The following is a 12,732-nucleotide window of genomic DNA, read 5'->3' as shown; positions in this document are numbered from 1 at the left end:
ATATATGTTCAGCGGACATTTTTCAACGCCATGTATTGTGAAATACAAAAGCGGAGCTCACTTTATAGTAATAAATTATAAAATTTATGGTTATGTTAGAATAGATTTATTATTCTTCGGGCTGTTCGGTCCTCTAATAATAGAGTATGAATCTCATCTATACACATAAAGTAATAAATAATAAAAAATTTATTATAATTTTAATTATATAATTATAATTATAATTATAAATAAATATTTTATCATAGTGAAATATCAACATAATCGAACCCAATTACAAAACAAGTTTAGCATGTTTTGGTTATTCCACAAAATAAATTATAAAATAATTTCTGAAACAAATTCCAGACATTTCTCAACATGTAATAATTGTACTTTTATCTACTTTTTTCTTGGTCCCACCTACTTTTTCCTCTATCATCTCCTTAGCGTTTCTCTTTCTACTTTCTCTGATATCTCTTTGCCATTATTCATCTTTCGTCCTCATATCTCATTCTCTTAACCAACTTTTCGGATTTTCTTTTCTAATTTTTCATTCTTTTTTTAATATTATCTTTTAGGTTCATCTGACACTCTCTCATAAAGAGAATCAAGCCTCAATTCCAAGTTAAATTTTCTCATCACTCCCTCTTTTTTCTGTTTTGCGTGTATTATTTCTATGTTTTTTTAAACTCTCTTTGTATTTCTTTTCAATCCTTAAAAGTCTTAATGGGAAATATATGAATGCAAGAGGAATTCACAAGGTCTAAATGAACTGAATGATATGTTTCTTAATAGAGATATTATCAAATATTCACTAAAATTTTTTTTACATATCGATTTATCTTTAATATTTTTTTGATAAATATATTTTACCGTCTAATATTTTTGTTATTATCATTTCACTAAAATTTTAACAATGTTAAAAATTTATTGAAATCACATTAGTATTTAAGAAATTTTAAAATGACATTATTTTCCCATTGTTATAGTTCTTTTTCAAATTTTGATTTTCTTTTCTAAACATCCGATTTAGGGTCTTTTTTTATTTTCCTTATTTTAGTTAGTAAAATTTTATTATATTGAAATATTCCCATAATAGAATTTTAAGTTTTCTAAGAAAGTGATAGTAATTAATTTTTTTTTTGCATCCGTAAACAAACTAATTTATGATTTTTTTTTCACTTGTACAAACAAATTTCACCATATTAGCCCAATTATAATTAAATCAATTAAATATAGTAATATAAATTATATGAATTATTTTGGGGGTTTAATTATAATTGAGCTTAACATGACAAAATTTATTTGTACAAGTGAAAATAATATCATGAACTATTTTGTTTATAGATACATAAAACTTTTCAATTACCGTTAGTCTATTAAAAAAATCTAGAATTCTATTTTGGAATACTTTAATATAATAAAATTCTAATAACTGAAATAAAAAAAACCAAAAATAGCTCATAAATCAGATGTGTAGGGAAAAAGATAAAAGTTTATAAAAGAATTAAGAAAATAAAAAAATAACTTCAGCTTGAAATTTCTAAAGTACTTTTATAATCTCAACAAATGTTAAGATTTTAGTGGTAAAATTATAACAGTCAAAACATTTGGTTACAAGATATAATTGTCAAAAAACTTTTACGGTGAATTGATAAATCATAAAATTTCTAGTGAGTATTTAGTAATATCCCTTATTAATAAGTACAGCTCTTTAATTAGTATTCTCCTATTAAAAGTAGTTTCATTTTTTTTTATTCAAACAAATATTATTATATATGATAGGACTTCACTGTGGCTTGTGGTGTGATTATACATGTAATACATGAATAGATAATTATTTTTTTCAAAACATGCATGCGTTCTAATTTTTTTTGTAATTATTTAAAAGTTTAATTTTTAATTAAGGAGTTCAAACCAATTAATCTTATATTAATTTTGTTATATTAACATTTTAACTACAATTATAGTTTTATTGTTTAGTAAAAATTATTTATGAAAATAGTGCTATCAAATATATATCTATTATATGTTAAAAAAAACGTAATCATTATTATACAAATTCAAATCTTGAGTGAATTATAATAGTTTATTAATTTTTTATGGTCAAGTGAATTGTATATAAATCGATCATTATATTTATTATGAATCTATTAGACTTTAAACATAACAGATATAGTCATTTCTTATAAAATTTTGTTCAACCTTACGTGAAAAAGCATTTATCATCATAAATTTAATAAAGAAAAGACAAAGCTAAAATAAAATTTTTTTTTTTTAAAATTTCATAGAACTGGCTAAAAATTTCTAAGGTACTACTCACTTGTGTTAATAGCAGTAGACGAAAAATTAAATTGGTTAAATGTATTGGCCATTTCAGTAAATCTATGAATGCAAATTTTTTTTTTGTTTTTTTTTTTTCATGTAAGTAGTGAAAATGGATTAAAAATATGGCAAACACTAACTTACAGCTGCTGTAAAGCACACACAAAATGACAAAATTATGCGTGAACAGTAATAAATGATGGGTCCCGCATAATTTGTGTGTGCTGTAACTTACAGCCGGCTGTAAGTTAGCAGCTCCCTAAAAATATTTTATCACATGGTTCACACGTCTGACCATTTTGGTGCGCTGTGCAAGCTCGTCACTCTATAAAGCTACCGGCACAGCAGCTCTTTTACCCATCTATCCTCAACTACGTTTGCTTTCCACCAAGTATTTTTCCCAAAATGCCCTCGTCTCCCACCACGCGGAAGCCGCGGAACTGCCTATGGATTCCGATTCTCCTGTGCCTATTCAACGAACTTTCTTTCGCTGAAGCCGAGTCATCGACGATTCTTCTACCGAGTCAACAGCACAATGCTGACTCAGTGAGTACTACCTTCTGTGCTCATTGTCCTGCTCCCGATCCGAGTTTGAATTACCGGCCGGTAATCGGTATTCTAAGTCATCCGGGCGACGGCGCTTCGGGGAGGCTGAGTAACGCCACCAACGCGTCTTATATCTCCGCGTCGTACGTGAAGTTCGCTGAATCAGGAGGCGCTCGTGTCATCCCTCTCATTTTCAATGAACCTGAAGAGATTCTTTTTGAGGTAAATGAAAAAATAATTATATAATTTAATGTTTTGTCTTCTTAAATTTGTTATTAATTGTCGTTAATTAGTTGAGTTAATCTGTTGCGTTATGTTGTATTGTGTTGCGTGTTGCGTGTTGCGTGTTGCGTGTTGCAGAAGCTTGAATTGGTGAACGGTATACTGTATACTGGCGGTTGGGCTAAAAACGGTTTGTACTACGATATTGTTGAAAAAATTTTCAAGGTAAATTATATTAAATGTTGTTATATTTATTAGAGAGTAATGCATGATTTATGTGGCAGAAGCATGAATGTGTACATTTTTTCAAGTGTGCAGAAGCATGCGTGTTAGCATTTTTGTGTCAAGCACGTTAATGGTGTATTTTCTTATGTGTCTTGAAATTTCGTACTTAGTACAAGCTTCTTATTTTCTCCGATTTTGCAGAAAATTTTAGAGAAGAATGATGCGGGCGATCATTTTCCAGTATATGCCATTTGCTTAGGCTTTGAACTTTTATCAATGATCGTTAGCGAGGTAATTTCTCACCCTTAACCCGTTTTGATTTTCTGGTTGGTTGGCATAGCTTTCCAATTTTGTGTCTGATTAACTTGTGCTCATTTTAGCCTTGAAACATGTTTTGTTCGTCTCTTGATTAATATCCTGCTGTTCAATTTCAATTTGGATTTTGTATGCATATTAGTGTGTGTGCTTCTTATGGCTTTACTGTATGCTTTTAGTTTGTCTCTTGCGTTAGAAAAATGTCTTTTACTGCTTACAACTATTATAATATGATGGTACTCTTTCCGGCAATGCTGATTGCTTTTGCTGTTCATTATTTTTATTTTTACTTTTTTCTCTTCCTCAACAATAGGACAGAAACATTCTGGAAACATTTGATAGAGCAAATCAGGCATCTACCCTCCAATTCGTCAAAAACATTAATATTGAAGGAACATTGTTCCAAAGGTACATAGTTTTCATTGGTCTCTAATTGATTTTTATGTTGTTACAATTAATGATGCTAGGAGCCTCTTCACATCTAACTTTCTCAGCATGCTTACCATTTTTTGATTTTCAAACACTTTGACTCAATATTGATAATGAACCCGTACACAAGATTCAAAAGTTTCTGGACAGTCTTGTCATGAGTAGGAAAAAGATTCCAGGCTGTCTTTAGCATTTTTGCAGCTTAATCCAGATTGTTTTATTTTCTTCTGGTAATAAGCTTCCAGAATGACATGATTTCGCAACGTGATACTCGTGGGCATTTTGCAGATTTCCCCCGGAGCTGCTTAAGAAGTTGAGTACGGATTGCCTGGTTATGCAAAACCACCATGTAAGAAAATTGTGCTTCATGTATGGTTAACTTGCTTTTCATTTGTGTACCTAGATTCAATTTCTTAAAAATGTGTTAAACTTTATGTTCAAAAACAACCATCTTTTTATTGTTAGATTCAATTCTCAGTTTTAATTTCCCTCATCTTCTGTAATAATGCTAGTCACTCATGAATATCTAGCTCAATGGAAGTGTTGGGTCTAATAAGCGGGCTTATTTGGTAATCCTGCTTTGTCGTGAGCCTCTTTGATTCATGGAAGAATTCCATTGATATGGACTTCTTGTACAATTGATTCCTTAGATCAGTGCACTTCAATTTTGGGAGACAATGGACTCTAAAAATGTTTAGATTTATTAAATTATTATGGATGATTGAGTAAATAATTTGGTTGATCTGAAATTTTATGTGTTGTACCATTACAACAGTATGGCATTTACCTGAAAGAATGCAAGCAAACCAGGAGCTAGCTAAGTTTTTTAAGATCTTGACAACAAGCGTGGATGAATATAATAAGGTGCAAAAGTAAATATTCCTTTGTTGAATTTATTTTATATATAAACACAGACTCAGGATATATGCCTGAATGCTTGATATTTTAATGGCAATTTATCCAGTGTTATCAATTCTCACTTCTGTTATTAATCATTATCAGGTCTATGTCTCGACAGTGCAAGCTTATAACTATCCTGTGACCGCCTTCCAATGGCATCCACAGGTATTAACTTCAATGCTCTTAACAGTGATTTTAGCTGCACCTCATTTACAAAATCGATAAGCTTAATATGGCAGACTGATCTGGTTAATCAAACCTTTTGAGCAACATTTGTGTGCTAAACTCTAGATGTTTGTGATGTTGTGGACAAGCTGTCTGGCAACACTATTTACTTCTCTCAAGATTATTTGATTTCAGGCCAAGCTACATTTTTTTATTTGGTATTCATGTCAAGTGTTACATCTTTCTGGTCAAGCTCTGTTTCTGTGTGGTTCTATGAGAAAATATTTTTTTGTATTCATCGTGTTTCTCCAAGTCAGGTATTTCCTAAACAAATTTCTTAGTAATGCAACTGATTCTGTTTAGAGGAAAAGACTGACCAAATATGCTGCAGAAAAATGATTTTGAATGGGGGCCAAAAGCAATTCCACACATAGAGGATGCCATTCGGGTGACTCAACAAGCTGCAAACTTTTTTATAAGGTCAGTTCTTGTTACCTGCATGATTGTTTATGTTACGAATTTCATTGTTAAGCAAGTGCTGGAATTTCATTGATAGTTCTTCTATTATTTTCTTTTCTTAATGCCATATTTTATTAATATATATGAAGGAAAAATAGAAATAAATAATAATATATTGTCATTCGCTTTGGTTATTTAATAATCTTGTCTTGTTAACAAATACCATTAGCATACTTACATATATGGACAATTGAATATGCAAACGAATTTATAGTAAATTACATTAATAGTTGTGTTCATATCACTTTGATGACCAAAACTGATTAGGAACACCACGTGGTTAATTATGGGGTTATCTGTTCAGTAAAAGAAATTCAAATTAGGCCTCTACTTTTGAATGTACTCAAACAGGAAAATAATTAAAGAGAGACTGAGGCTAATAATAACAAACTCTACATCTTTGCTGCAGCGAGGCTAGGAAGTCATCAAACAGGCCACCTACTCGAAAAGTACTTGACAACCTCATTTACAATTACAGTCCCACCTACTGCGGGAAGGCTGGGTAAGCCAATAGTGTCTTTTCTCAGCACTAGTTCAACATCCATATTCCACGTGAATTTCTTGACTTGATTGTTATGTGTATTGTCTTCACTGCAGGAAGGGATATGACGAGGTTTACATCTTTACCTAACTTCGACCAGTAATTCTGAGAAGGTTGCCAGTTGTAAGTTGTTGGAAATATAGTAAGTGATGTTATTGTAACAAACTATGTTATTGTTGTAAAGAACTTTGCTGTATCGTATGAAGCTTATCTTGGGTTTGTTTTTATACCTTCCTGTCAGACAGTTTGCAGATAGTTACATTAAATGCCAACAGTTTCATGTTATTCCCATCCAAATACAATGAGATACTTTGACATGTCATGGAAGAAGATGGATTCATCAAGGAACTAAGTATTACAAAATCAGAAGACTATGTCTACTTCATCAAGAAAAAGTTGCTTTAACTCAGTTGGATTGAGGACCAACGCTTCCAAATGTAGTGTTTGAAGTGTCAAGAATTGTGAGAGATGTCAAAATGAAACTAGTTTGGACAAACGGGAGATTTCAAATGGAAGCTAACCATCGAATTAGGGAGAAGGCTGAAACCTGAAGACATTTGAGAGTAATCAAAGCTGTTGAAATTCAGGGATTAATCGACTAACTTCATTTCATTTAAACCTTGACATAAAATTTACTGTTAACAACTAGTGCGTGTAACTTGATGAGAGTAGGATGCTTGAAGTTCGTAATGGAGGATGATGAAAACAGAGAAACCCAGGAGGAACAGAGTCTCTCCGACATATTTTTTAAAGAAGCATGCATTTCCAAGATATCAATTTGTAACTTGCACTACACTTTTGACAAAATTATAGAATGGCTTTGTACTACTTGCATTTGCCTACACTGAATTAATTTCGTCTGCCTTCAAGTTTCTTATTCTGTCTTCTCACCTTTCTATGGTTTTTTCCATCAACTATGCCCATAATCCATTGAGGGTTTCCAGTGGAAAGTAAAATGTATCCCAAGATCATTCCAAACACAGTTCCGCATACGTAACCCATCAACACAACTTTCCAACCAAATCCAGTTTCAGACTCTGAATCATCTTCTAACACCGAGGATGATTGCGGCGGCTCATCATTGCTGCAATTTTTCGACAGTGGAAATCCGCATAATCCCAAGTTTCCACCATACGAATCACTCGAAAAGGTAGCAAATTGGTTGCCTTCAGGTATACGTCCCTCGAGTTTGTTTCGCGAAAGGTTCAGAACTGCCAGAAATGTCAATCTTGTTAACTCCCTTGGAATTACCCCATCAAGCACGTTCGAAGAGAGGTCTAAGGACTCTAGATCCGTCAAATCTCCCAATGATGAAGGGATGTTGCCTGATAGAATGTTTTGAGAAAGATTCAGGAGCCGGAGTGAATGAAGCTTCCCCATTAGTTCAGGAATTTCTCCGTGAAAGCTGTTCTTTGAAAGATCAATGGTAGTGAAAATAGTAAGAATCTTCATTAGTTTCACCTCCTGCCGCTTTATTATCAGCGTCACAGAATCTTCATAGTAAGTTTTCCCCATGTACTTCGACTTGTTTTCATCTGCTGCTTCACCAATATCCGTCATGGCTTTCATATTTTTAAAGAACATTGCTGGAAGAGAGCCAGTAAAGTTGTTGTTCGAGAGATCAAGGATTCTCAACTTGGAGAAATAATAATCAGCCTCATAATCCCTTAAATGACCGTAAAACTTATTCGAACGTAGAATAAGAACCTGAAGCTCCCGAAGTGTTCCTAGCCAATGTGGGAACGTATCCTTCATCTTGTTGTTGCCGAGATCAAGAACTTGAAGATTAGCACAATTGAGCAAAGATCTTGGGACTGAACCTACAAGTTCATTGCCATTGAAGTTAAGAGTCGTCAAATTATTGCCCTTTGGAAATGTTTCAGGAATTGTGCCATGGAATCTATTCTTCCTCAAATCCAACACTCGCAGACTTTTGCTAAAGTTTCCAATGCACTCTGGAATGGTGCCACTCAAGCTGTTGTTAGATAGATCAAGAATTTCAATGGTGCTTGTGTTGCAGATCAAACGAGGTATCTCTCCAATGAACTTATTGTTTGAGATCAAAAAGACTCTCATATTAGATGATGGAATTGGAACCGGTCCTTGAAGCAAGTTGGACCGAAGGTCAAGATATTCAAGATTCTTCCATGGAAGTTTCTTATTGCCTACAAAACAAATTTTCGGATGATTGATAAAATATGCGCAGTTAATTGACTAAGCTATATAATACTGATGCCGACTGCCCACTGCCCAAAATATTGCAAACTATTAGAGAAATCGATTGATCCAAAAACTTAAAGCTGATAGGTAAAGACCCAACAATCCTATAAAAGATAAATGTTTAAATAAAGAATATCAAGTGAAAAAAAATTTTTACAATGACTGAAAATATGTCCGTATCCAGATGGTTATATTCTATTGGTTTCAGATTATAAAAAATAACAAAAAGCTCATAATTCACACAAAAGTTTGAAAACTGAAAATTTTATATAGCTGGACCTACATATGCTCTATAGACTTCAATTCAAATATGAATTCTGGACTTCAAAGTTAATGAAACAAGAAATAAATAAAATCTCAAAATAATCAACTAACTAGCGGAATGAAACAAGCCGAATGATCCCTTCAAAATACTATTACTAAAAGCTCAAATTAAACACATGAAACTCTTAAAAGAATGAAGGAAATAAGAAACTATATATTTTACCTAACAACTTTGGCCCATCAGACGCTTCAAATTCAGCAGCAGATGCATAATCTTTGAGCGTATTTCTCGGGTGGCTCTGAAGACCGTGGACAACACAAGTGCTTCCGGCAAGTAATTCGAGAAACAGAAGAACATAAACAAAAGAACTAATACTACTCATGGCTGCTTTCACTGCTGTGCAGGTAACAATATTCTTTTGTTCACGTGTGCACTGTATCAAGCACTCTGAAATGCTCTCCATAACTCGTTTGCCCATTATCTTGACTGTCTTTACTTATACGCGCTGGCGGATCTAGACAAATAAATTGGGGGTTTAATTAAAAAAAATATTTAATTTGGAGTGCTCCACCTAAATATTCATTTGAACACGTTTTAAGTTCTAATGACTCAAATTTCATTATTTTTTTAAAAAATTTAAATAATAATTATAATAAATTATTTATTTTATATGCATGAAAGTATTCTTTTTTCTAAATAGTTTCCACAACATATTTTAAAAAATAAAATAATATAGCTATAGGAATTTGAATCAAGATTCCAAAACCATAATAACACTCTTACTACTAAACTATAAATTTTTTGTTATAAAAAAATATATTTAATTTTTTAAAAAAAGACTTAAGATACATTTTTAAAAAAATCAATAGCCCAGAGGCCAGAAGGCTTGAGTCTTGGCTGGGTCCGCCGATGCTTATATGGCATGATTCATGAATAAAATTTCCACTCAACTCACAAGGAAAAGTCACCATGACCTATTGCTTTGTTTCATGACTTTCAATGAGAGATTTTTGAAGTTTCAATTTTCTAAATTCTAATATTCTAAATACCAAAAAAAAAAAAAAAATCTTTTCGTTGAATTAAGTTTGCGCTCTCAATCGAATTTCGTCGTCTAGGACATTGACATGTGGTGAATAAGAAAATAATGATTTTGCGTCATTTTTTCCAAGTAAACGTAGACGAAGACAAAAAAAAAAGACTGGAGATGGTCTTTGCTTGACTTCATCAAACGTATCATATACGCAAAACTCATTTATTCTTTATGAAATGCTTGTTTACCGGAAAATAAATAAATGCTTGTGATATTAATGATCTTCTTTTTTTTTTCTTTTTTTAAATAAACTTAGCATATTGTTAGACGGTAAAATCTCTTTATAGTTATAATGTTGTAACCAATCTAATTTTATTACAAGGAGATTATATTTTAGTAGAATTTTAGTTATAAAATTTTTTATTTTGACTTAGTTATGTTTAATGCAAGAAATATTAAGGTAAATACAATTAATAATTAATTAATAGACCTTGTCTATTTCAAGTGAAGTGGATAAGGAGAATCAAAAAGTTATTGTAGAATTAGGAGATCACATTCGACAACTTCACTATGCTAATCGAATAGATATTGCATCTTCATCAATCATCCAAATGAGCATCAAGTCATGTATGCTTTAACTGAAGAAGAAATCATTGCTACAGTTAGATAAGAAGCAAAAGGAGATGATCCCGAGTATGATAGCATGGAAATACAAAAAAGTTTTATGGCATAAAGCTCTAAACATGCTTAAGAAGTCAGAAATATTTTGACTTTAATAAGAAGATGTCCACACTAGCGAGTTATTATCGGCCCGCAAGTTCAAAGATTTCATAATAACTCTAAAGAATAAATAATTATTCCTAACAATTTTTAAAAATAATTATTCCATGTTAAACTTTTAATGTAACATTGCAGATTATTTTTTACAATATAGAAATAATTATTGCCATTTATATGCAAGTTACTTAAAACAAGACCTAGAAAACTTATAATAATGTAGAGTTTATTCTTATTTATAACTTACTCAAATTGGGATTAAAATCTTTTATGATTACATGAAAGTTATTCCAATATACAATTACACTATAGAAAGATGTTACTATAACTATATAAGTGAGATTTGAACCCAGACTTTGTGTATTAATCCAAAAAGTTTTATCAACTACGGGGTCATTTTTTTTTTACTTAATGACTTAACTAATTACAATTTACCAAGTCTTTATTAAATTCTTTAGCAAGCCTAGCAACACATACATCTAAAGGCTTGGGTACAAACACAGTAAAACCATTATTATGGATTGAGGCTTCAACCTTGGAACTGACATTCAGTTTTGAATTATTAGCGGCAGAAAGTCTTTCTTTTATTTTTTCATGAAATCTTTTGGGGACGATATCTTCTCTAATGCAATTTAAATCGGCGCCAGTATCAAAAAGGGCAATGACGTCTATTGCAAAATCATCAGAAAAGATTAAAGTGACTTTAATCAAATACTTTCTTATGGTGATTTGCTTTAAAACAAATAGAAAATCATTGGGTACTGACTCAATATTTTCTACTTTAATATCATCACCATCATCAGGATTAGATTCATTTTCTGAATTATCCTGCAATTGTTTTTGTAAAAGAAGTTGGATAGTATCAGAATCACTTTTTTGTTTTTCTTTTAAATCTCTGATTTCACATTTGATTTCTTTTATCTCTTTCTGAAGATCTTGGATATTAGGAACTGTCTTCTTAGTTTTCTTTTTATCCAAAATTTGAGTAAGATCATAAGAATTCTTTTTAACAATTGGGACTTTAGAAGTCTCGGCTTTATTAAAATCCAAAGTTTTCAAAAGTTTATCAAGATATTCTTTTTGAAGATTTGGATCAGAAATATGCTTTACAAGTTCAAGAAAAGTTTCTTGGTCTTTAGTCAAAACATTGATTTTCTTTAAATATGAATCAGATTCAGATTCACTACTGCTAGATACAGAGTCATCTGAATCAAAAAGCTCAAGCATTCCTTCATCAACTTTAGATTAAGTAGATTTGCTTTGGATCGCGGTTGGCCAGGTTTTATATTTATTAAATTAGTACGTGGCGTTGTTAAACCAGATCGATGCAGAAAGGAATCTGCCTTTGGACCCAGATCTGACTTAGAACAGATCAATAGCTCGCACGTTCGGGTTTCCAGCCGATATACCAACTTAATTTTGCTTTACCAAATAATAATTAAGTTCTTTAAACGCGGTTGACTTTTTATGGACTGAAAAAGGAGATTTATAATAGAGGGTATTTTTATAAATTTCCTTTCTAATGAAGGAATGCTTGAGCACGACGCTTTATCAGAAAATCTAGATGAGGTAGATCTCCTGAATGATAGTTTGACTTTACCATCGGAATACTGAGTCACATTTTGCAACTCTGTATTGGGCTCAAGTTGTTTCGGAATCGCTGGTGGAGCGGCTCCTTCAAGGATCCATTCCTCTGGAAGATTGACATCCTTCCATTGGATTAGTTTAGGAATGACCGTGTTTGCTTTGGACAAATCAGTCTGCAAGAGAAGGGTCTCATCTCTTTTCGACTGGTATTTATGTTGTGTGCTAAATGCAGAAATCATGGCTTTGTAAGAAATTTTAAAAATTAATGCAACTGGGATGGATCCCTTAATCATATGATAATTATGGGTTTTGATTTGCAAAATCATGCTCTTTAGAATAGTTTTGTCTTTAAGAGAAATTGTTATATTTGGATAACAATTAAACGATATGGGATCTTTACATAGACTAGATTCGATACTACTTAGTAAAGAATCATCAAAAGAGATGAATCGCCCATCTCTAAGGACAGCAAGGATAGAAGTATCCAAGCCTTCTTTGGTCAAAGGTTTTATTCCTACTTGGATTAGACCAATGTGAATATATTTGAAATTCTTTTCTTTTAATTTCTTTAAAGATTTTTCCGAAAACAAATAAATTGTTTCAAAAGGCTCTGAAAGAGTTATATCACGTTCTTCAGTCTTTATGATATAATCATGCTTTAAAAGATCAAGCATTTTTGTTTTG

At 31.9% G+C, this 12,732-nt stretch overlaps 2 protein-coding genes and 1 pseudogene across 4 annotated transcripts in view; 2 read left to right on the top strand and 1 right to left on the bottom strand.

Moving 5' to 3' along the window:
• LOC102629856 (gamma-glutamyl hydrolase 2-like) overlaps positions 1–7,046 on the top strand; it is a 92,527-nt gene extending 85,481 nt beyond the window's left edge. The window contains exons 11-12 of one of the 3 annotated variants that reach the window (XR_008052947.1): positions 6,283–6,311; positions 6,415–7,046. The gene's annotated coding sequence lies outside the window, so the exon portion shown is untranslated. The other 2 variants (XR_008052946.1, XM_052436625.1) reach the window with 2 other exon arrangements.
• On the top strand, positions 2,634–6,396 carry LOC102614326 (gamma-glutamyl hydrolase 2-like; annotated as a pseudogene).
• On the bottom strand, positions 6,872–9,162 carry LOC102630240 (receptor-like protein 9DC3). The gene is made up of 2 exons (XM_006477791.4): positions 8,877–9,162; positions 6,872–8,334 (listed from the first exon to the last, which is right to left on the bottom strand). Exons 1-2 carry the CDS (start codon positions 9,130–9,132, stop codon positions 7,019–7,021), a joined length of 1,572 nt encoding a protein of 523 aa, XP_006477854.2. The 5' UTR covers positions 9,133–9,162; the 3' UTR covers positions 6,872–7,018.
• Between the last annotated feature and the right edge of the window lie 3,570 nt (positions 9,163–12,732).

Source organism: Citrus sinensis, chromosome 3 (genome assembly GCF_022201045.2).
Source record: "Citrus sinensis cultivar Valencia sweet orange chromosome 3, DVS_A1.0, whole genome shotgun sequence".
Classification (NCBI taxonomy): domain Eukaryota; kingdom Viridiplantae; phylum Streptophyta; class Magnoliopsida; order Sapindales; family Rutaceae; genus Citrus; species Citrus sinensis.
Note: the sequence above shows the minus strand (reverse complement) of the source record. Positions and strands in the feature narration are given on the sequence as shown.